Source organism: Gymnogyps californianus, chromosome 1 (genome assembly GCF_018139145.2).
Source record: "Gymnogyps californianus isolate 813 chromosome 1, ASM1813914v2, whole genome shotgun sequence".
NCBI lineage: Eukaryota > Metazoa > Chordata > Aves > Accipitriformes > Cathartidae > Gymnogyps > Gymnogyps californianus.
In genome coordinates this window covers 10,605,870-10,630,646 of record NC_059471.1, presented here as the reverse complement: position 1 = coordinate 10,630,646, position 24,777 = coordinate 10,605,870, and the positions used below count along the sequence as shown (strand labels likewise).

The following is a 24,777-nucleotide window of genomic DNA, read 5'->3' as shown; positions in this document are numbered from 1 at the left end:
CTATATCTAAATAAACAGCTAGAGATTAAAACGCCGATGCCTCCGAGGGTGAAGAGCTCCGAAGGCAAACTGCAGGAAGGTTACGGGACACAGATACTGTCGCTGATGAGAAATGCGGTCTGAAGGTTTTTGAGTTGAAGTTTCAGGACAATAAAACTCAAATTCAGCAGCTGCTGCCATGGTATAACAACTGGCAAGACAGTACTTTTTTTTTTATATTTCTTTTTCATCTGCGATACCGTACATTTTGCTACCATGACAACTAAACATTTTCTGCCCATCTGTATGGTGACAGAATAGATGTATACATCTGTTCATGAATCTTGTTTTTAAAAGACAGATAATATTTTCCCAACTTTTGTATGTTTTTAAAGCTCTCTTCAGAATGAAGCAGAATATTGCAGCTTCTCTAAAATAGTGGTCCATAAATCACACCACACAGGCAGTATGTTGCCCAGGAGACACTCTTAACATCGCTCATCGCCACCACAAATGAAAAAGTCAAAAGGGAGTCTGGTGACAAGGACCAGGGAACATCACCTTCAGCACATGTTCCCTCCCCGTGTTGCCTTTGCTTATCACCATTAGCCATATCACTACCTAGAGACCTACTTCCTTACCAGCTGATTAGAAACACAAAGCCATTTTCACAAAAAAAAGGACAATATATGAATGATTAGGGACAGGGAAAGGCATTTTATTGCCGTGTAGTTTAATAATCCTTTAAAGTCTTTGTAATATCTTCCATCCCAAGGCTTCCACAACTTTGAACACACAATTCAATAACTAAATTAACTTCAGTGACATCCAGCAACTCAACCAAGGCTGTAGTATCGCTAATCTTTGTGTTTGCCTAGTCCTTAGGCACTTCCATTAAATAAAAATTCCTTTTCTGCACTACCGAGCCCTGACCCTACAGCCAGGCCAGGCTGTGACACTGGCACATGAGATTATTCCCAACCATGATAAGCAATAAATTCCTGATATCTTTAGGAAGATTTCCAGCCCTGTGCTTTAGCTCCAGATTAGTGAAAAACTGGGAAAAAAAAAAAAAAAAAAGGGGTTCTGGAGTTAAAGCACTGCAACGTGGAGACAACAGGGGTTTTGATGGGGAATAGCTTGAAATTTAGATTGTACCAGGAAGGAAGACACCTCCACACACCAAAGTAAAAAAAAAACCAACAAAATAAAACCAAAAAAATCCAACAAAACCAGAGAACGTCAGGCATCACATGAAAGAAAGGGGAGGTCTGCAGCTCTGCTTGTGGGGTAGAAGTCAGTAAGGTTATTGAAACAGAGTGGAAAAATGGGAGGAATACTAGACAGCAGAGCATCCTTCCCTAAAAGAACTGCTACTGTCTTTTATGCCACATAACACAGCAAACGTTTTGGCAAGGCAGTGAAGCCATGCTAGACGCATTCCTTCAGCACGTTTTTGAGCCAAAATATCACGTGCTGCAGGCAGCATTAATCTGCTTGCCCAGCTTCTGCATGCTGCCTTGAACTGCCTGGCCCCAAGCCCAAAAATAGGAATTAGTTGCTCAGATTAATTCCTGTCACCTCTCTGGTGAGCCTCATACTGGATTTAAAACAAGGACACCACGGAAGGGCTCTTTACTGACATGGAAATTACTCTAAGCAGGCAGGTTAGCTAGTAGCTGCCGAGACTATTTATTAAGGTAAATGAAGAGAGAAGCATCAACTGAGCTCCCGGTGTGCCTCGCCCTCGCCAACAGCCTTCCCACCTTGCTACGCTCATGTTGCGTGCATCAAACCATGGCATGGACGCAGAAGCTGCACGTTTCTGGCATGCTTTGCTGTCTGCTGTCCTGCAGCCGGGCACACCGCCAGCCGTGCAGGGCTGGAGGTCCTCCCGCAATCCAGGGGATAATCCAGCATGAAACCTCTGGTTCTGGTTAGTAGCGGAGCCCCATCTCACCCTGTACCCTTGATAAACTATTTACGGTATCACAGAAAGTATTATCTGGCTCAGCAACACCCAAGTGGCTTTTTCCCACAGCGCCTGAGAGGCAGGAGCACAACTCCTCCAAAAACTCCTGAGTCCAACAAAATGGTCTCCCATTATTTCTTACAAGGAATGTTTTACCAAGGGGAACATCCAACAGCCCTTTCCACCTCCAGCCATCAGCTCCACAACTGGCAAGAATGGCTAAAACAATTCTGTAGCTGCATTTTTTACCCCCTTAAAATGATGCACCATAGGACTACCTGGAGCATGTAGCATGGAGCTACGGCCAGTCCCTTGGCCAGGCCAAATAGAGACACAGTGGTTACAGCAGGCAGGGAACAACAGTAAGGATTCGTCTCACTTGATTCTGAAATTCATTTTGTATTTTGTTTCCAGCCAGCACTGCAGTAAGCCAGGTTTCAGAGCATCACTCACCCCTGTAAGGCTGAAAGGAACAATCGGGCAACCTGAGCACACGGCTGTTGGGTATGTCCAGTGCAGTCAATGTAACATTTCTATAGTTAATTATTTGGAATAAATGTACTAGCTGAAATAGGTCACTGCGATGCTACAGTTCTCCTTGGAGATTAGACTGGGAAAGAAGTGACTCCTGAACGGACTTCTCCTTTAACACCTTCCAACTCCAAATACCAAGTGATTGCATTACACACAACCGCTGCAAGGCATTTTGATACGTGTTTCCATCAAAATCACTCATACCATTTTAAAGCCATTAATCATGCAAGCATCACAACTGGCACAAAAATGCCTTTGACAATGTGATGATCATTAGACTTATTGTACAGACAGGTAAAGTGAGGCATGAAAAGGTTAGTCTTACTGCCAGAGGGATTTTATCTCTCTCTGTAACATGTAGCAAGCAGCTTTATCCATCTGATAGTTGCTCTGACTTGTGATTTCAGCTCAAGGCTCAGGGGCCCACACCATAAACACCACGTAGCAAATAAGCATCCTAATCAGCTAACACACCGAATCCCTGTGTTGGCACACATCCTGCTCGCTCCATCACAGCTGCCTCTTCCACACCAAAGCCAGGACAAAGCAGTAGCTCTCACCACGTGTTATTTCCAAGCCATTCCTCCATCCTGCTAAAATCAATTCTGGTTTATCAGGACACCTCTCCATCAAGCAACCTCTACAAAACAGGGAGTTACAAATTTCCTATACGGACAAGTTGTAAATGTCTATATATGGCTCAGTATGAATTTTAATGACATGAGTTATACCACTGCAGCTCCATGCATGGATGCTCTCAAACCCATAGGGTCACAAGCATCAAAAGGGCAACCCAACCCTTAGCTTTGTACCTGATCTCCCTCTTCTACCTCCACCAAAATGCCCAGTGTTTGCAGGACCCATAAATCCAATAAGGGAACTGATCCCTCACTCCTTTTCTCAAAAAAAGATGAGTTCTTCTCTCATTGCTTTCTTGAACTGGCTCACCAAGTGGCTACGTGAAAAACCAGAGCCACTGCAGAGAGGTGGCAGAAAACAGCAGTCAGGACCAGGAATGGGCTGCCTCTATTGTGGTCAGAACAGATATATACCAGTTCTAAACAGAGCTGGGAATCGCAGCCTCATTTTACTGAAAAGATGGCATTCTTCACAAGCAATTCAAGTGAATAAAGCAAAAGCTGGTTTTTTTTTTTTTCTGTATAGATCAGCCCTTTAGGAACCCCGCTGGGGAAGATTGTATCTCCTGGATACAGGTGACTAGGGAAAGGGGATCACTGCCCCTTTGCCAGAGGTTCCCATCCCCTCCAGGGACTTTCCAGGAGAGTCCAAACCATCCTGTCAAAGTGAACTGGATTACAATTGACAGTGTAAAGCAGCCCAGTTACCCTCCCTGTGATCACACAGTTATTTCTGACCATGCTCAATGTCTAGACAGAGCTTCCAACTGGTATCAGAGTTTTAATTTGTGGGTACAGGGAAAGAGAAACAGATTTTCTGAGAATTAGCTGGATTATATCTTTGCCAATGACAGACTAATGTTCATTATGAAAGATTAAGCAATTAAAGGAAATCCCCATGAAAGAGCTGAAGCATATACAAAAATTTTCAAACACTGCTATGTTTACACGAAGACAACACGAACCCTTCTGTGCTCCTAACAATATAGGAGTACAGCACTTTGCATTGCAGCAATGGCTACAGTCAGTGACCTCCATCAGCAGAATGCTTTTTTTTCCACTTCCAGCATCAACAAATTCAATCTTTATAGTTCAGATAATTCAGATATAATTTAGATATTACCTTCCATCTTTAGAGGGAAGCAGCAATGGGTTTTAACAACAAATTGATGGGGGGCCAGACTCTAAAGTCAGCAGTCCTAAACTTATTAGGTCATATTTATTAAACAGATTTTGCCATTTACCCTTTAGCTAGCACAGCTAAATGCCAGTCCTGTTCCTTCCTCATAAACAGTCCCCATCTCCTCTCAAAATGTCACTGTAGGAACAGTCTTTCTTTTTAATTATTTTGCTTTTCTCCAGAAGGACACTTTGCACCTCAGAAGAAGCTTGCTGCCCACACTGAACAACATGTTCCTAAAAGGAAGATATCTTGTTAAAGGTAGAGCCACACTGGGATTCAAAGGAGCCACACACTCGCAAAAAGGACGTCATCTCATTAGCAAATGGCTGGTGTAACTGCTTGTCGCGAAGACGAAGACACGCCATTAATTTGCTCTGCATGTAGGTACTGAAGGCACAGAACACACTTCTGCATCCCTGGTACTGTGGGAGGAAAAATCACACGTTAAAAGTTTGTGAGGCTACTAATGGAAGTAGCTCACGTGGGCTGAATCTGCTGTATTCAGGATTTCCTTAAGGAGAAGGATGAGGCAGGTGTCTCTGAAGAGCGGTGCTGGGAAAGGTTAAAGGGAGGGAGGCTGCCCCATCCCTGGGAAGGACCTGCAGCTGCTCAGAGCACCCAGCACTGCCCAGAAGAATCAGCCCCAAAGTCCCACTGAGGTTTCGCTCTGATCCCCCTCCTGCTGCCGGCAGCCCCGAGAGGTGCTGCGGGCAGCCCAGGGACCCCGGCTATCCCTGGATTGAGACACGCTGCTGCTGCTTGCCACTATCCAGTGCTCTCCCCTCCACGGCAAAATATAAGGTTATCATCCCAGAGAATGCTGCGTTAATCACTGATGATGGCTTGGACTGCGATCTGCCATCACCTAAGAGTTCCTGCTTAATGATAATTAAGGCAAAGTAATAAACCCCCACCTAATATAGCCAAGTAGTGCAGCACCAACCAATTCATCCCTAAAGACCATCTCAAGAAGAAACAATAAAATCCAGTCCTTTTAAAACCAGCTCCAAGATCCTGTATAGAGTAAGAAGGGTGGTCTTGCATGGAAAGACACGGTGGGAGTCAGAAAAATCTGTCCCATTTGCCACTGTATGCTATGGCCAAGTACAGCTTCATCACAGAGACACCGAACACCTCAAGTTCCCACTGTTTTTAATGAATTTCTACATTGTCATTCCCCCCCTCAAAGAAAAAGAATCAAACTATTAACTTATCTACACCTCTCACACCCTTTCACTAAAATGGGAAACTACATAAACGTTGTACATCAAAGAGCTTCCTTCATTAAAATGTGAAAAATGATTTGTGTATTTTAGATGAAAGGTGTTCTGGGACTGTGAAGTATTCTGGCAAATTTAATTAAATCCCATAGTTATTCTCTCATAAAAATAAAGCTTTTGGGAAAAAAAAGTTATTAAAAATTTAACTGATTCATAGTTAGGGTTTGTTTTTTTTTCTTTTTGCAAAATCTTTACCTTATAAACTCAACCAGTGGTGAGAAGCAAAACTATTTTTAATGACCTATGTGTAAAGTTACATTTCCAGAACACGAATTCTCAGTAAAACTTTCAAATGAGGAGGAAAAATCCTCAAATAATTATGCATATAATTCATTATGGGCTGCAATGATCTAAAAACAGAAATTAATTTGCTATGCAAATTTTAGTAAAACTGAAAAACTGAAGGCTTCAGTTGTGAAAGAGGGGCAGATCTAGCCGTCACATTGTAGAAGCAGAGAGCTATTGAAACTACATACAATCAGATTACTCTCAGGCCAATGTAAACACTTCTTCATAATTAGTCCTGACATGAATTAAAGCAGGAAAGTTTAATTTCATTCCTTATAGTCGCTAGGATGATTATTCATCAGTGCTAATAGCCACAAGCTCAGGTTTATAACCAAAAACTGATTTTCACAGGCAAAAGCAGCCACCTAGCTCAAGCCAGACCCAAACCTCAGCATCTGCTTAGCCCCAGAGCTGCACACCTCTCCAGTCCGTCACCTCAGAGAACTGTCACTCGTACACGTACAGTGAGCACATTTTGCTCAACTCCAAGATGAAAATATCATCAAAGTAACTGAAAAGCATTTCCTAAGAGAAGCAGCTTCAGGCTGTCTCCCTCTTGAGGCGGGGTTGTGGTAACCAGACTGTCACCAGTGGGGAACAGCTGCAAAGTTGAGACGTAGCTGGCGACGAAGATATTGTTTGGTTAGTATCTTCAGGACACGGTACAGACATAGAAGAGCAAAAAATCAACATGGAGGGGCAGGTAAGCTCTGCAGCATGTCCTGATGTCCCCAATCATTTAGATGGAGGATGCGCTGGAGTGTACCACAGCTCTCTGCAGACTCACGCTCCCCATCTTCTTTCTTGTCCCCCCGATGCAGAGAGCACGGAGGAAACCAAGCACAGTCCTACATCTTCACACACTTCCCGCACTTCCCACTCCCATGGTACACAGCAGCAACACTTACCCGGGCAGAGGGCAGGTACCACCACAGCAGGACTCACCCGACCACCTTTCACCCCTGGGGTAGGACTCACTTCACCTTAGCTGAGCACCATGTTCATGCCCAACCTATGCGAGACATTTAAGCCGGGCAGCGAAGCCATACGAGATGAACACTGCCCCATGTTACGTGTCCAACTTAATCCCCACATCCCCTAATTACAATGCCAGGGAGGGTAGCCCAGGGCCCACTGAGAGATCATGCAGCTTCCCACCCCATGTCCCTGCCCCGTGCTCTGCAAAACACTGGAGGCGCAGAGTCTGCAGAGCTGTCCTCAAACATCCCCAGAAAAAGAGAAAGATGTGACAACCTCCTAACCACAACTGAACGGATCTACCCCTTTTTGTTGGCCACAGACAAAACGATCAGGTCAATGCCAGTGGACAACTGAACTTTGAGAAACACAAAAATGTATTAGTGCGAATGCCTAATGCAAACCAACTGCGATGAAAACTCCCTCCCCACATGCCCTCCATTTGGCTTTCTCTCAGTTATTTCTTATTGGCAACACTTCAATGCTAATAAGACACCATAAGTGTATACAATGTAATAAAGATGTTTACATTAAACAGCAGACTACAGATTAAAAGAATCTGTTCCATGAGCTATAGGAGCTCATCTCCAAACATCTATTTTCAGGTAAACACGTATGTATGAATAGAAAGAGATCTGACAGTGGAAGGATTTTTTTATTTTATTTTATTTCTACCTTGCTGGCAAAGACCTAACAAGTTCCAAGAATTGAACACTGAAATTAGCCAAACAGCCTTAAAATATGACACAATTTTTTAGCAATGAGAGCAATGAAAGATTGGAAGAGCTTTCCAAGCAAGTGCCCGATTTGCCATTACTTGCAGTCCTTGAACTGCAAACAGCTTTGTAAAAAGTACCCTTTAATCCAGCTTCCAAGGTAAATCCTGGAGCCTGCCTATGTACTGTAGCAAGGGAAGAGATACGTGGGCTTATATTTGTGATCAGTCCAGTGTTACCACCTGTCTCTGCTCCAAACCAGCCCCACAAATTCCTGAGTAACTCCATCCAATTCTACTGCTCCCTAAAGAGCCACACAACCTGCTGCAAGGGTCAGACGGCAGGATGTGTCCTCAATTTTACTGGCCACTGGAGATTCCTCTCTCTCAGACTTGTTTCAGGAAAGGATTAGGCAGTACACCAAAGTGGCTCCACATATCTTAGACACTGTTGAAACATCCTCCTCTGTACGTCCCAGGAGGACAGGACTGCTCGTATTGCCCTCCACGTGCTCATAAGCTTGCAGTTTTGCATTAACAACATCACTTCTCAAGGCCCCGGGCTTCCGTTGGTGTCTTGGAAGAGCTAAAATGGATTTTTCTCCAGCTTCCTCTGAACTACCATGAATTACTCACATGGGAAGGCAGAGCATGGTCTGAAGTGATGCCAGGATAAAGCTGGTGCTCAGATGCTCAGACTGAACACCAGACACTGGAAGTCAATTTTCCTCTACTATCATCTAACTGACTACCTTGTGGCTTTGTCCCATCGTTGGCACGTTGGGCATAAGCTTTCTGCAGGAGCACCTGGGTATAATTTAATGGATGATGACAGACAGGATAATGTAGGGGGTCACTTCTGGGCTTACACACTAAGGGAGAGAATAACAGAACACACAATAATACAAAATACTCTTGGAAACAAATCTCAAGGGTGATAAAGGTGACAGGAAGAAATACAAACTGCACGTTTCTTTATTAATAAATAAATTACTTGGAGATTGAGACCAAATGTCCTATCATCAGGAGCATCCTGAATAATAAAGGAGATTCTATAAACATTTTCCAAAGAAGGGAAAACATGCAAATTACAGCTAGCTATAAAAATTGTACATCGTGAGCTGTTTTATGGGGTATAAAGCCAAGAGAGCTGAATAGCGTGAATGGAACAATTCTGCATGACTGGCCTCACTTAGGAAACTTTGAAAGTATGTCAGAATGATACTAAGGGCCCTTTAAAGTAAATATTTTCATAAGCTGATGCATTGTTTTAGGGTTCGTATTATTAAATAAAAAGTTAAACAAATTCACTCCAGTGAAACTAAGACAAGCTTTATTCCTTTACTAATTCACAGCTACAAATGACAGGGAAATTATAAACACACAGACACAGAATTTATCAAAAAAACTTGTTTTTCCACCACAACTAATTTTAAAGAAAAAGAAAAATGTTAACAATTACTTTCCTAAAATTGGAAATCATAAATGAAGGAAAGCTTGCACTACAAAAAGCTGCCAGAGATAACTCACAGAACGATAACGCAGTACTGCAGACTCAGAAATAGCTGCTCCCAGGAATGCTTTATTCATGCCTGACACAGATACAGGATGACAGACCAGATTTTGGCCAGGACTGTGCTCTGTGATCCATCTGGCACGCTCCTTCCCGGAGAGGCTGCTCAGGAGAGCCATCATGGCTGGGCTGAGGACCGACGATCTCCAGTCCCGAGTGGCTGCTGCAAGTGCCTCCCCCGTGAGCATCCTCCTTTCCTGAGCCACCTCCCAGCAACATCCACTGGCACTTCTCTTGTTCTGTGGCCTGAAGTTACTTTGAAAACTGGTTTTAGAAGCCTGGGATAATTAAGTGGCTCCAAAATACTGGCTCTGGGCAATGAATTTTGTCTACACTCACCAGGAAAATGAAGAACATCTGTAATGCTAATGCTTCAAAACTCTACATTGAATTCATTTCTACCAGGGAGTCTGCCCAGATTTACCCCCTAGCTCCTACATGCTTTCATAAAATTAAACAAGTGAGGGCAAAAAAATCATGTACCACAAACCATTTTCATTTTCACTTGATTTTGCTTCAAAGAAATGCTAGTAATGGTCCCACATAAATATTTATCAGACCATTCAAATTGTAATAAATGAAAGTATCCTTCAACTTGCATACACAATAACCGAAAACTATTTTAGAAGACGGCGACAAGATGCAAGGAGACTGAAGCAATAAATTCATTCCCTTCTGCCAAATATAACAGTGCAGGCAGGTCTGGTTTATTGTAAACTATATCATCTGGTGTTTCTAGTTTCCATTATTAGTCATTTGAAGCCATGATTAGGGTTTTCTAACACCGACTGGCTTCTTTTCAGACTCTAGCCACAGTTTGTCAGAAATTTCTATCACTCTTCATGTACCTTAAAAGGTATCAAAATAGAGGATCAGACTGCTATCCTTGGCACCATAAATAAATCCATGGAGTCTGTAATAATTTGAACTCCACCTCCATTTAATAGTAGCTTCAAGATTTTAGTGCTGTGAAAGACAGGCTTGGCTTATTCATTTGAATTTCAAGGCTGAAAGCACCTAAAGATAACAAGTTAATAGGGTCATTTCCAGCTTGTGTTCTTATCAGAGGGCCTCTACGGGGGTGGAAATTAGTGCCAGCTAATGCGTAAATTTAAAGTCCCAATGAAAATCAGGGGACTCAGACTCCTGAATCACCGTAGGAAATGAGGTTAGTAAGTTTCGAAAGCGTTGCTTGAGTCCATGCTTATGGGCTTTGCAAGAACATTAAAGATGCCCTAAGCATTTCATTAATACCACTGTTATCTCCGTGTTCACCTTCAATGGGACTTAAGAAGATCTTTCAATCCTTTCCTGAGAAGCAGCAAAAGACTTATTGCTTCAGTTTTCCCACCTATGCAGTGGAGTTAGTCATTCCTTGCGTCCCGGGGCACTGCCACACCAAATCCGATCAAGCCTACAGAAGTCTCTGCAGCAGAAAATGCTGAGTGTGTCTAGTCTCTCTGCTCCTCTAGAACTCATTTCGTTCATTTGCTATTACTAGTACATCCACGGGTAGCGTAGGGGTAAATATAGAAACTCTTTGAGTGCCAGGCTGTTACATCAACTGTGCACAGAGTAGAAACACATGCCAGACTAAAAAGCGGAGCTTGAGTCAAAAATGCTGTTTAGCTGAACCACAAATCATTAAAAAATGAGAAGGAAGACGTCAGCATTTAGGCTAGGACTGATCTCATCTAACTCAACCTTTCGAGAAGTCAGGAAGTCTCACTAGTTGTCCAAGTCCCCACTGCAGCCAGAAAAGAGGTACTGCTAGATGGTATTTAGTCACCAAAGGTAGGTGGTATCATAAACCCATATGCATTTGTTGGACTCACCACCAGCTCCTGAGACAGAAAAAATACACCACTTTGCTGTGGTATCAGCACTATGAGGGTGCACATACCAGAGCTGAGAAAATCCAGGTTTTTAAGAGGGCAGTACAGGACCTCTGACAGAGACCATTTCCAGAAGAGTAGTTATATCTATTAGAGCCATCACTACGATGAAAACTCAGAGCACACTGTCATCCCATTTCTGCTCATTTTGTGTTACAACAATCTGGAAATATAGAGGGTTTTTTACACGATTCTCTTCTAAGGAACTGAAATTAGCAGACTGGCAAGGAATGTGGAGGAACACACCAGGCGGGCAGCAGTACTAGAGATGAAGAAATGGCTCGAGATTCTCCATAGCCCCTGAGTTGCTTAAGGGGAAGGTTACCACCTACTTCCACAAGTAAGATCAAAGCATCAGCTCTCAATGACTTTCTATAGATAGAAAAGAGGGTGGGATGCTCTGTGTAGCACTGTATTCTCAGAAAATGAAAAAACATAAAATATTAGTTGCATAACTCTCATTCCCTAAACTCTTAAAAACCTTCTTTCCACTTTTTAATTCTAGAAGTGCATTTATGTGTGGGTTTCATATTGAAAGACAATTCCTTGAAATTGGACTAAAACCATGAATCTGGTAGAGAGGAGTCATCACAAATTACCTCGCATATAAACCTGACAGCATATGTTCTTGTTTACAGTTGGTTTACAGTTAACAGGGATGGGTTACATCTGACCAAAGCAAGGTGTTCAGTGTAGACCTCTACCTCTGAGCTAGTCATACAAGGACCTTTGCACACTTTTAGAGCATGATTCATCCAACTTATTTCATATTTTTACTTTAGGGTAAAATGAATCATGTTTCTCAATTGCCCATTTCTCTCTGTTGACTATGAGGAAAGCCTGCAGTGACTAGTTCTGACTGTAGATGACCATATTTCATCATATAGATTACATCTCTGGAGTCCAAGGGAATGAGAGGGATGCAAAGAAAAAGTGGTTCTGAATGGGAGACAGAAGGAAAAAGAGAATCCATAAATGGGAGGATCACATTACATGTCCCTCAGTGCAGGCATCTTAAATGGCAAGCTTGTGACATTTATACCAACAGTCAATAAATAGGCCAGTGAAGATAGAAAATCAATGAGTTTGAACTGTACACCTAGGCTGGTGACAAACTCAATCTCCACTGAGGCAGGAATCAACAAATAAGAGTTCTCTGTTAAAAAAAATGTTCCTTTTCTTTTTTTTTTAACCTCTAGAAAAGTCTTAAACCAGTTTTTTAGCTATGAATCATGAGTTGAGTTGTAAACCCATGAGAAATTTAGTCTGCTGGCTAAGGTACTTGTGGGAAACCAGGGATGGAGTTGGAGGAGGTCAGGAACTGTTGCCTTCTACTTCAGGAGAGTTTTTATTGATTTACAAATTTGTACCGGCTCTGCCTTCTGGAAAAGGAAAGTGAATCCACCAAAACAAATTTGGAAGTGATTCACAAGGCTGTGGGACCAAATACATGTAAAATTTCACTTCATCAAATACTTCTAGCTGGCAAACACTCGCTATACTTCTGGTTACTACCACGTATGGAACTAGAGTATTTAGCAGTGAATGCCGTAACACAACAACAATAATCCTCAAAACCAATTCTCTACAACACAAGGCAAAGAGCAGCACTGTGGGAAGGGAATCCCAGGCTCACCCTCATGGCACATCTCTTACCAAACTGCAACAGCACCAAGATTTGCACATACACCCTATGCAGAGAGATCCATATTGGCCAATATGGAGGAGACTCCCAAGCTCACTGACCACAAACCACTGTTCAGACCTGAACGGAGAACAGTCTGGTGTGGAACCCACACCAAAAGCCAGGTCAAGCTCGGTGGAGTTAGATGCACCTATATGCACCTGTATACATCTATAGCGGAACGAGAACAAAGCCACCATGTCAACAAGCGTATGGCAGCATGGTGCGGTGTGGATCCACCATGCAGACCAGCTCCTCCACAGCTATCTCTGCACCATTTCCCCTCCTCTGTATCGACGTGCCTCGGGGAGCACAGGCACATCTCACTTAGCACACGGGGTGACACCACTGAGATGGAATATTGCAGAAGAATAAAAATAATGTACTCGAGCAGAATTTTGCTGAAAGCACAGACTTGCTTGGAGTCCAGCCTGCTCACATATCAGGATGAATTTGGCCGAGTTTATATCCTAATGATTATAATGGATACTGCAGTCTTCTTTTCATTAAGGCAGCAGCCAAAAATATTGATTTGTTGTACTTCACGCTCCTGCTTACCTTCACAAATTTCAGGAGAGATGGTGCATAAGCCAATAGAGTCGGTCAGTTTAAAAGTGACAAATTAACTGCGCTGAAAGTAAATAAACAGCTATCTCTTCGTAAATTAATTCAATATGTGACTTGAGCTCTTTTCTACAGCTAGAAAGCTGATTCATCATTCAGCAGCTTTTAAGTTGCCACCAGTTCAATAGCAGGGTATTAACGTTGTGTCCTATTTGACACAGCAGGTCAAGTTCTGCACTCGGGTTACAACAGCGCGACTCGGAGTAACTCCTGAACCCCCAGGCCCGGCTCTCCACATCGCCCTGGCTGCAGCTATGCACCTAAGTGTTCTCTGAGTTGGTTTTGAGAAGGCTTAAGTTGTATTGAACAGTTGGGGAAAACAGATAGAAGAAGAATCCAAAAGTCTTTTGATCTTCTGGATTATGAAGTGTCTTCTGGAACGGCTTAGTGAAACAGCACAGGTTGGTTCATTTTCATGAAAATACTCGTGAAAGAGTGAAAAGCAGACTTTTGAAATATTTGCGACTTTTAAAGTTTGGGTGGTTGTGGGGTTTTTTCCCTCCACAAACTAGATTTCAATTCTGGAAAGAAACTAAGTATGTTTAATGTGGAATATTGAGTACAATTCCCACTCACGTCAAAACATGATTTGTGCTTTACTGAACAGGGGCCCTAACTTATTATTGCCCCTAGTAGTCTAGGCACAAGGTAAAAACCCTGGTTAAATAATTAATGAGCAACATGCACTAACTTACTCTCCCTACCAATTCCTTTCAGTTCAATAAATTCTGAATCCCGAGATTTCCAGAGCAATACTGCAGCATTTGGACCAATCTCTCATTGCTTTATAAAGAACCTATTTAGCTGAAGTTGATGCTACTCAATAAGCAGGTAGGCCAAAAATTTCAAATGCAGGAGCTTAAAATTGAAATTCATGTTCAACTGCCTACATAATGTTGCCCGAATGCCTTCAGCTGCTATTAGCGCTGTAGGATATGTGAGTTCTTAACGTTTCTGGAAATTAGAGTAGGTGCCCTCTTGACTTCTGACACTCAAGTTTGATGTTTCTGGACACAAGGTTTTGACTGTATCATCTGTGCACAGCTGCAGCAGAGAGACTATAGCACAAATAGAATAAAAATATTTTTCACTGCTTATGCTCAGACATGATCCATAGCATTTGTAATGTCGTCTGTTTTTCATAATGTTCAGTTTAGAAAGTTGACATTTGATTAAACAGTTTGAATTTGCCAAAACATACATTTTAATCTTATGTTTTAATACCACATTTTCAATTAAAAGCTTTAGAAAAAGACATACAAAGTCTGCTTAAACCACAGTAAACCCACAGACCTAACACATTTAATATAATTTCTGAAACTGTTGACTAATATTTTCTAATTTCCTCACTACTACTAGTACCACAGCTGCACCATTACTCCCAACAGCTATCAGACATTTAAACAGCCAGTTTGTTAAGTGTTTTACTAGATAGCCTTTTACACTTAGTATTTTCCACATCTTCCAATAGGGTGGCGTGGTAGTGAAGTTCAACATCTTAAAAATCTTCACTCTATTAATACTGTTTTCTAACATCGATGTTCATAATACTACCACCACCAAAGGAAAGCTAGCATGGTTGGTTTACAGTTAAGCATCTTTCTCTGTATTTCTGCCTTTAGACAAGCATGCCAACACTGATGAACACCATGCTACAAGAAAGCGCATTATACCGAATGGTATATCATTCCAGACTGCTAACTCCCATGAAAAATGACTTCCAACAACAATAAGAACAAGACCACAAATAGGTTTTAGGATGAAATAATTCCTGTTTCATGCTTCTTATTTCCTTTCACTGGGTTTAGCACTGCATTCAAGGTCATGAGTGTTGTGACTCTGTGGAGGTGACCTGAGTAATTTACAATGATCAACAGATAATACAGTGACTGGAAGCCAGTCATTCCGTAACTATCACTGCGTTGTAAATGGAGTCATCACATAGCTGCTGAAAAAGAATGTGTATTATTTCACACCCACAGAGTGATGAATGTAACCAGGCAATTAAATCATGTTATTGCTGTGCCTGGAAAATCCTTATTTATAATTTTATCTTACCTGTTAAGAACTGAACTTCTTGTTAAAGGCAGAAAATAATTATGCCTAAGCTTTGCTTTTGCAAAAACCTCTATGAAGGGAAAAGGAAATTAGAAACAAAACTCACCAGTTTCTTCATCTATGCTGAATCTCCCCAGGCCGCTGCCATCCCTGATAGAATACTGGATCTCTCCATCCCTTCCAGAGTCCTCATCTCGAGCAACAACTTGCAAAACACTTGTACCAATACGGGAATTTTCCTTTACAGATCCAATGATGGCAAAGTCAGGAAAATAGGGGGTATAGAGATTTTCGTTAACATCCACCACTTCAACTTCCACAAAAGAAACAGAAGAAAGAGAAACCGGGCGCCCCTTGTCCTTTGCACGCACAGTCAGGTTGTAGAACTGTTGCTTCTCGTAATCGAGCTCTTTGTTCAAGCGGATGGCGCCACTCGCTTTGTCTATCTCAAACCGCCCGTTGTAATCGTTCACCAGCGAGTAACGGACTTGGCCTCCCAAGCCGAGATCTGGATCATGAGTTTCCAACCAAGCTATGACAGTGCCAACTGGCAGGTCCTCAAGGACCTTCACGTTGTAGCTGGATGGTATAAAGGCTGGAGAGCAATCATTGACATCATCCAAAAAAACCTTCAGAGGCACAACGGAAAACTGCTGATGGCCACTCTCTGCTTTGTCCCTAGCCTCGATCTTCAGTGTGTAGTTTGCTCTTGATTCCCGGTCTAGTTGATCGGCCACATACACCATTCCCGTGGAACTGTTGATAGCAAACTGCTGGGTGTCTGTCAGTACTGAGTAAGTCACTTCACCATTAGATCCTAGGTCTTTATCTCTGGCTTCTACCTGGATAATCTCTGTACCAAGACTTGTACTTTCTAAAATATTAACTGAGTAACTGTCCTGTAAAAAAACAGGCTTGTTATCATTTGCATCCTCCACAGTGACAGTCAACAGTCTCCATGCCGATTTCTGTGGATCACCTAAATCATAAATTGTAATATTAAGGAGATAGAGCTCTGTTTTTTCACGGTCCAAGGGCATAAGAACATTAAGGACCCCCGTCTCCATGTCAATGTTGAAACAACTATCTACGTTACCATCAGAAATTGTATAAAGTACTCTTCCATTAAAGCCTGAGTCTGCATCATAGGCTTTTATCCTCAGGATGGTGGCACCAACTGGCAGGTCCTCTGAAACCTTTACATCAGTAGGGAAAGATTTGTCAAAATGCGGTGCCTGCCTATTCATCGAATAAAAATCGAGAAAACCATCTTCCAAATTCAGCTTCACATTTGCTTTTGCCTTTTTGAGTAATTTTTCTGCTAGCTTCTGAGCAACTCTAGTTTCTCTACAGCTAAAGGTCTTTGAAGACACTTTCCCATGAACTACTGAAATATTAACAAACATAGCATCAGCAAAGTTCTCTCCATCAGTTGCTGTTATCTTAAGGCCAAAATTGCTGTTCTTTATGCCAGAATTAATTAGAGATTTTTTAAGTTGCAGGACACCAGAGTCAGGATTTAAATAAAAAATGCCAAGTTCATTTCCAGAGATTATTTTGTACTTCACAAGCTCTAACTCATCTATGTCTATTGCAGAAACAGCAGTGATGTGACCACCAACAGGAAAATCAGAAGAAATCACTCCTTGACAGGCCACTTTTTCAAAGAGGGGTTTGTTATCGTTGACATTGCCTATGTATATGGTGACATTCACCTCGCTTTCATGGCGGTAGGGAGAACCCCAGTCGGAAGCTCTCACAATGAACCTGTAGCTTTCTGGTGAGGACTCAAAATCCAGTTCTTCAGATGTGCTGATGACACCTGTAAACTGGTTTATTGTAAATGGTAGTGAGTTCAGACTGGCAATGCTGTATGTTATGTATCCATTTTCTCCCTGATCTTTATCAACTGCTGAAACTGCCAAAACGCTAGACCCCACAGGGACACTTTCATTGACGAACGAGCTGTAGGAGGGCTGCTGGAACTCCGGAGTGTGATCATTGGCATCTTCTAACCTGACAGTAACTTGTGCTTTTAAATCACCACCTTTGTTCGTATATACTTCTAATTCATAGAGGTCCTTCTCAATGATTTTCAAAGGACGAGCAGTAGTAATAAGGCCTGTGTTGGGATTGATCTTAAAATACTCAGCTTCTTCAGTTGGAGATATTCTATATTCCACACCCTGTGGCTCAGGCATCAGCTTAACTACTGCAACCACCACACCAGGAGGTGAAAATTCACTGATCAAAAAATCATATGCTTCCTTTTCAAACTTCATGGGGATACTTTCTTTCTTGGGACTAGCAATGTGGACCAGTTTGACCGCAGAAAATTTCTGAGGAGATCCTTTGTCTTTCGCTTGGAGAGTCAGGTTATAACCATACGGGAAGTTGTCCCAATCAATGGGCTTTCTTTCTTTGATTTTGTACTCATTCATCCATTTACCTTCTTTAGTCAGAAAGAATTGTTCTAGTGGATCTCCAGCCACAATAGAAACAGATTCTATTTCTCCATTGGCTCCTTCATCTAGGTCGTCAATGTTAACAATTGCATAGGTAGGCTCCTTGTCTGATGGGAAAGGAATGTGGGTTACTACATTTATCGTTGGGGCATGTTCATTTATACGTTCAATGTGAACATAAAGCTTGGCAGTGCTGCTTACGCCATTGTTTCCGTAAAGCTTCATCCCACGGTCCACAGCCAAAATCTCAAGATCGTATCTGTTTTTCTCATCGTAGTTTAACCGGCCACTTAAGGAGATAACACCACTCGTAGGATGAACTGAGAAGAGATCAACTTTGTTTTTGAAGTAATAATAAAATTCACCATTGGACCCAATATCCGCATCTGTTGCGGTCACCTGTGCAATGCTAGTCCTTAGAGGAGTGCTCTCCGCTATCGTGACAGAGTACGTGGTTGGTGAAAACAAAGGTCTTAAGTCATTCATATCCAAAACCTGGATGTTCACTTTCGTCCATGCTTCCAAGTCCTCTCCTCTGACAGACCCTTTCACCATCAATAAATAGTTGTCCTGGATTTCTCTGTTCAATATAGCAGAATTCCCACCTTTAGTCCTTATTCTTAGGAAGCAAAAGTCAGCAATGATGACTTCCTCTGCTTTAAAAAAGCCCTCATCATCACCAGACACTATCCTGTACTTGATATCCCATGAAAGGTCAGCCAAGGTAATGCCCATCCTCGTTTGACTGTTGACATAGGTCCTGGCTGCAGAATTCTCGTACACCGTAGCATTGTAAGTGGAATGTGTAAAGTGAAAGCCAAGCAGGGTGGTCCCGTGAACTACCTGGCAAACAGAGGCCAGGAGCTTGACAATCAGAAGGGCAAGGCATGACGGAGGTAGCTGTGAGCCTGACCAGCGGCCCATATTCACCTCCATCACATCATTCTTTCACCCTGTGACAGAGAGAGAAAACAGGGAATAGTTGATCAAGAGATAAAAACTGTACTGTGAAATGTCATGTCAAAATTACTTACTAAATTTCTAATTAAAAATAAAATATATGTAATAACTAGTCACTATATATTTAACAAAACAGAAAGGGAGAACAATATACACACACAAGCACAACAGTTTTGGATTATATTTTTACATGTGTGTGAGTGTGTAATATGTATGCATGTGCACATACATGCACATATACATAACTATATATATATGTATATATACTTTTTAACATAAAAAACCCCTATGAGACCCTACCACATCTATACATACATGCACATAGTTCAGAATAATAATCACAGTGAAAAAAATTAAAATCTGACACACACATTTGAATAAGTTTATATAAGAGGATGAACCACATACAGAAATTATTGGTTTTATTTGCCAGTAGCTCCAACTAAGCCTAAACTTGTTTGTTTTCAGGGCATATTGGAAATCTCATTTTTAGTCCCAATGTTTGGAAAGGAGACAGGATTTTCATTATGTATGTAACACTGTGATAGTCAAATGTTACCAAGTTTTTTATGGACAGTTAAGAAAGATCACATGGTTGATGAAATTTGAGCCACCAAGAACAAGTAGTACATAAAAGTCATTACCCAGCCATCACTTTAATTACAGATACCTTCAGAAAAATCAAAAATAAGGAAGAATTACAGCTAATTAAATACAATTGCATACACATATATATATGCATACACATACCCAGATACTGAGAACAGGCAAAATGCAATGAAGAAAATAAAACTGCTCAATAAAGCTCCTAGGTGAAGACTCAGGTTAGGAAACAGCACAGCTGAGATAGCCCGTAGGACTTAACTCTACCCTTGCATATGTACCACAATGCATCTGTAATTATGGTCACCACTTTCCACCAAATACACTGAGTAACATACCCTAATTGAGGCCACAGATGAACATTTTTTTCTGTATGTCCAACAAATGCTCCATTCACTGGGTACTACTGCCATCCCAACCTAAGAAAGGTGAAGACCCCCTCCAATCTACTGCCTGTCCTGCTGCCAACAGGCCACCCCGACCAGCAAGAGCGTAAATGCATCCTTGCTGAGATGGAGTGAATTCCAGCTTACACCACATTTCACTTAGGCAACCCCAAGCCGCATTTGGCTACAAATAAGGCACATGGTTCCATTGCCATCAGTCTGTCTCAATCTAGTCTGTCCCACTCCAGCCACCTCAAAGCAGTGAGAGCCTTTCCATTGATTTCAAAAGGCTCATTATAAATGTAAGTATTCAAATGCAATTAATAAGCAGCCATTTGGGGAAGATTTGGAGTTCCTCCATACAGTCCTGTTGCGGAATACTCCCAGTGCCTCGCTTCAGGGTTCTAAATTGGGAGGTTAAATGGAGACAGGGTAAGCGGAGACACTGGCTGAACGTTGCTGGAGGGTGCTGCAGAAGCTGGGAGCCAGGTCCTGCTTATTGCTTCCCACTGAAAGGAGAGGAAAGGAGCCTGAGGAAACTAGGCAGGTCCTTGCAGTGAAGCAGTGTGAATAAACTTCTTTGTTACAGAGCACATTCACTGCTACTTGTGAAAATCATAAAAATCAATTTTAAAAGGCAATTATTGAAAGACTCACTGCACACATACATTGTTCTCATTGTCATTTAAAAGCTGCTTGGAAACGTAGTTTTCTCCAAGCTAGAATACAGAGTGGAAAAGGATAGGAAAAGTTGCCCCTAATGATAGGGGTTAATTTAAATTTCCAACATGATTTCAACATCCCCTAGGAGATTTATAAATTGCATGCAAGTTTTGGAATATGAATTCATATTAGTTATCACTTCCAATATAACTGAATGACTACCGCAGTTTTAAGTACTAATGACAATCAATTTATCGCACTGATGTTATAATGTTCACACAAAACACTTAACTTCCTGATCCCACAGTCTATATCCCATTGCTTAACACATTAATCAATTTGATCAATTCTCCCAAGTGTTTGTCAAGGCACTCATCTTTCAATACACTTATTTTCACATGCAGTTCTCCCCCCACTTTGTTTCCTTCTTATTTTCTTTTCTATTATACCAACAAAAAAAAGGAAACTCTTTAAAAAAAAAAAAAAAAAAAAGGTAAGATTGTTTCACCTCTTGGACCTGCATTCCCCAGTAACAGGCAAATCCCCACAGAACTACATGTGGCAGTTCCTTTTCTGAATATGCCCACTCAATTGTTGTGCATGTACCATGCAAGTCCTATGATTAATATCTCATCCCATACAGTTTATACAGCAAATATGCACTATTCTCCAACATGCTTTGTGTACCTGAGGGACCAGGGCTCCCCATGCTCTCCCCATGCTCAGGTTGATCCCCAGGAGACCCAGGATGGAATTTTCCTACTTCAGCTAGGAAAGATTTTTTTATTGTTGTTGCCATTTCACTCAGCTAAAAGATCAGAGCAATGGCACCTTATTTTTCAGCACAGCAAACATTCATCAGCTTAATCCACCAGTGTGAAAATATCAAAGTCCCTTATTTTCATGGGGCTTTATGTGATCACTTTGAGTACTGCCACTAAAAGTTACTGCTTCAGCCTAGCATGGGAGACGATGCTCTCAAGTAGAAAATACAACCAATATACAGTATGCTGCTGAGGAAAAGCCAGCCAAGGGGAATGAGAAATTCTAATGAGAGACTCAACTCGTAACAAAATAAAGGGCTGTCCCTCTTCTGTGATGCAGCATTATTAAAATACTCAACAGACAAATCACTGTATTGCTGCCTTTCACCAAGAGCACTTCAGCATTCTCCGTCTATACTGCAATACCAGCCTCTCCCCACTGCTAAGAGAAAGTGAATTTTTGCTGCCTTACAATGGAGACTGATGTTATGTTTCATATGAGCACCCAGACTTTATTTCACTGCAGCTCAGCAGCTTCCCAGAAATACGTCTTTTTGGAGTAATGAAATTAATCTTTTTATCCTATTTACGTCTCATTTGGTGGTCTAGTTTCTCCTGTCCACACCATAGTTCAGCCTGAGCTGGTTTCTCTCCGTCATTCATGGCCATCAACATCAGGTTTCCAGGTCCACTGTAATCAGAAATCAGTTTTCCTGAGAAATTCATTGCTACAAGCTAAAATGATTTAAAACTTTACCTTCAGGTTAGCCATACCCAAGGTTACAGACTCTGCTGTGGCAGACAGGCATCAAAGTAGATATTTACAAAGCTATGTGATTAGGTGAACCTAATGAAAAAGTTGTGTATATCCCAGGCAATATAACATGACAACCTTATGCTTCCATTCCATTTATCTATTTATTTTTAGAGAAAGCCAGGACTAAGACCTAATCTCAAATACACGGCTGTAAATCCAGTTACGTCAATAGTCCACAAAGTTTTAGTGGTTTAGTGCAATCAGCATCAGTCCTAAAACACTAAATTCCACCTACAACATATGAAACAACATATGTATATGTGTGTGTGTGTGTGTGTTTGTGAATGCATGTTTTAGTTACATATATATGTATACACAAACACACAGTTTGTGTATTTTTAGGTATAATTTCAGGGTTGGCACTGGAAAAATTGGACCTTCACATCAGGCAGCACTTTCAGAGTTTGATTTCATTTCAGATGTGGTATGCAGAGTTGTAACAAGCTTCCCATTGAAGTTATTCATCTATCCATATATTTATATGGCCATCATGATTCTATTATTTGAAAGTCCCAATGGATGAGCTATTAAACTGGCACTTGGGCTACCCAAGAATGTTTTATTCATTTACTGAATTCCTTTCTTCTGGGATATTTATTTTTAAGAGCTCATAATACATACATACTCAATACACAGGAAATGTAATGCGATAGGTTACAGAAACAAAGTACAAAGCAACCCACCGTAAATTAAGAGGCATTTCTTTAAAGGCACTTCTTGTCAAAAAAATGTTATGGTTTCAAGTGAAGAAAAAGGTTGTGATTACTTTTGCTTGATTTTGAAACGTTTGGGCAGGAGCTACTCAAAAAAAAAAAAAAAACCAAATCCCCTGGTACTGCCTAATATGGCTAGTCTGAAGAAAAGAAACAGCTCTAACAAGAGCAGAGACTAAAAGAAAAAAAACTCCTTCTAAATACCCAAGGAGCTGACAAGATAATACAAAGTTGGAGTCCAGCATCTTTCCACTCTAGCTCACATTAAATACTCTGGCCTTGAAGAGGGAAGGAAGGAATGGAGAAATAAATGGTGTGTCTTGATTTTTAATAGTCTTTAAAATAAACTTGAACATCATGGAGAACTCTATAGTTTCACATTCAGTTCTCCACTCAGTCACTTTCCTTCCCTCCTTGAACAAAGATTAACTACATGACCCAAACCTTGCAGAATAGCTGCAGGGACCTGTAGGTGGCTGATGCTCCTTAGAGGAACTGAGAGAGGTATGAGCGTCATTCTTTTTTCTCATCCTGGCTCTGGCAACCTCCAGTCTGGGCTGCATCCAGACATAACACCCCACCAGACTGAGAAGGAACACTCAAGTCCCAGGAACTGCCAGGATTCCTGCACACCAAAATCATGGCTCTAATTCAATGTGCAGATATGAAACAAGTGCTGTGTGATCCTTTGTTTGATTCCCTCTCCCTAGGCTAATTCTTCTAATCCCAAAGATCTCCATACCATAAAATACATGAAAAAGAAAACAATGCATATAGTTCTTGGATAAACTCTGAAAATCATAGAATCACAGAATCATAGAATGGTTTGGGTTGGAAGGGACCTTAAACAAAAGCCAAAAGGACTTTTATAGAATATAAGGAATACATCAGGTAAACTTCTTCAGCAAGCAGGAGGAATAAGCTTTTAGCAGACCACAATAGGGAAAAGAAAAGAAAAGAGCCTTCTCCTCTCTCCCTACCCACCCTCCCAGCCCTTATGAGATAAGGATTTTTCCAGTTGATCATCAGGTAAATTAACTTAGGCAATGTGACTAGATAATGCAATACAACTATTTAAGACTTTCTACAGATCCTTTGAAAGAGAAGACAGAAGAAACCAATCTATGCTTTAAATTCCATCTTCACCACAAAGACCCAATGAAGCTCTTACCTATAGGGTCCTCTGGGCTGGGAGGAGAAAAAACAGTTTCTCAACTTCAGATGACAAATTTCTGAGAGTCAAGGTATTTACGCACCTGTGTGCATGGGGAAAATAGTGTCAAGAACCTTGACTTAAAGGTTTTTACCTTGATTGGTATTTCTCTTGGAGAAGCTGGGAAAGGGAGGGTGCCTCCTCACACAGGACAGGAATGGTGACCTCATGGTATGGCAAAATACTACAATTTGGAATTATTACTCCTTTCTCAGGAGAATTGTCACAATTCTCTTTCAAAAGGTAGCTATTTAAATTCTATTAAATAAGCAGATTTACAGCAAAAAGGTATATTTGAAAATATAAAGGTCTTTTTTAGGAGGCAGAAGAATATTAACTTCACATGCACCTGAAGTCTAAATAGTATGTAGTGAAGTCATGCATCTGCAGCAGGAACAGAAGCTCTGGATTTTGTTGGAAGTGACCTCAATCTTACAAGTAACTCCGTCCTTTCACCCAGACAACGTCAACATTGGCAGCAGGCACCTTGTCACACAGGCAAATCCATGCACCTGAATGGAGCCTCTTACTCTCGGTGCTATTTTCTATCAACGACAGCAATCTGCCTACACAAAAACTTCTGCATGACAAGGCTGTGAGGATCTGCAAAAAGGGTGCAATGAAGGTTACAAAGCATCTTGACTGGTTTGTAGCTGTTACCTATTTAAGGCTTACGTCAAGCTGCATCAGTGATAGGAAAAGATGTTTTTCACAATCTGTTGTCGATATTGCAACAAGGAGGTGGGAGCCCATGTACGTCAGTGCCCTCTCTTGGAAGGAGCCTCTTCCATA

The 24,777-nt window shown here is 41.4% G+C and overlaps 1 protein-coding gene across 3 annotated transcripts in view; it reads right to left on the bottom strand.

Annotated features, from left to right (window-relative positions):
• FAT3 (FAT atypical cadherin 3) overlaps positions 1-18,802 on the bottom strand; it is a 322,500-nt gene extending 303,698 nt beyond the window's left edge. For all 3 annotated transcript variants that reach the window (XM_050900494.1, XM_050900497.1, XM_050900498.1), the window contains exon 1: positions 15,508-18,802. In XM_050900494.1, the coding sequence (XP_050756451.1) occupies positions 15,508-18,802 (3,295 nt within the window). The remainder of the gene's footprint in view (positions 1-15,507) is intronic.
• Between the last annotated feature and the right edge of the window lie 5,975 nt (positions 18,803-24,777).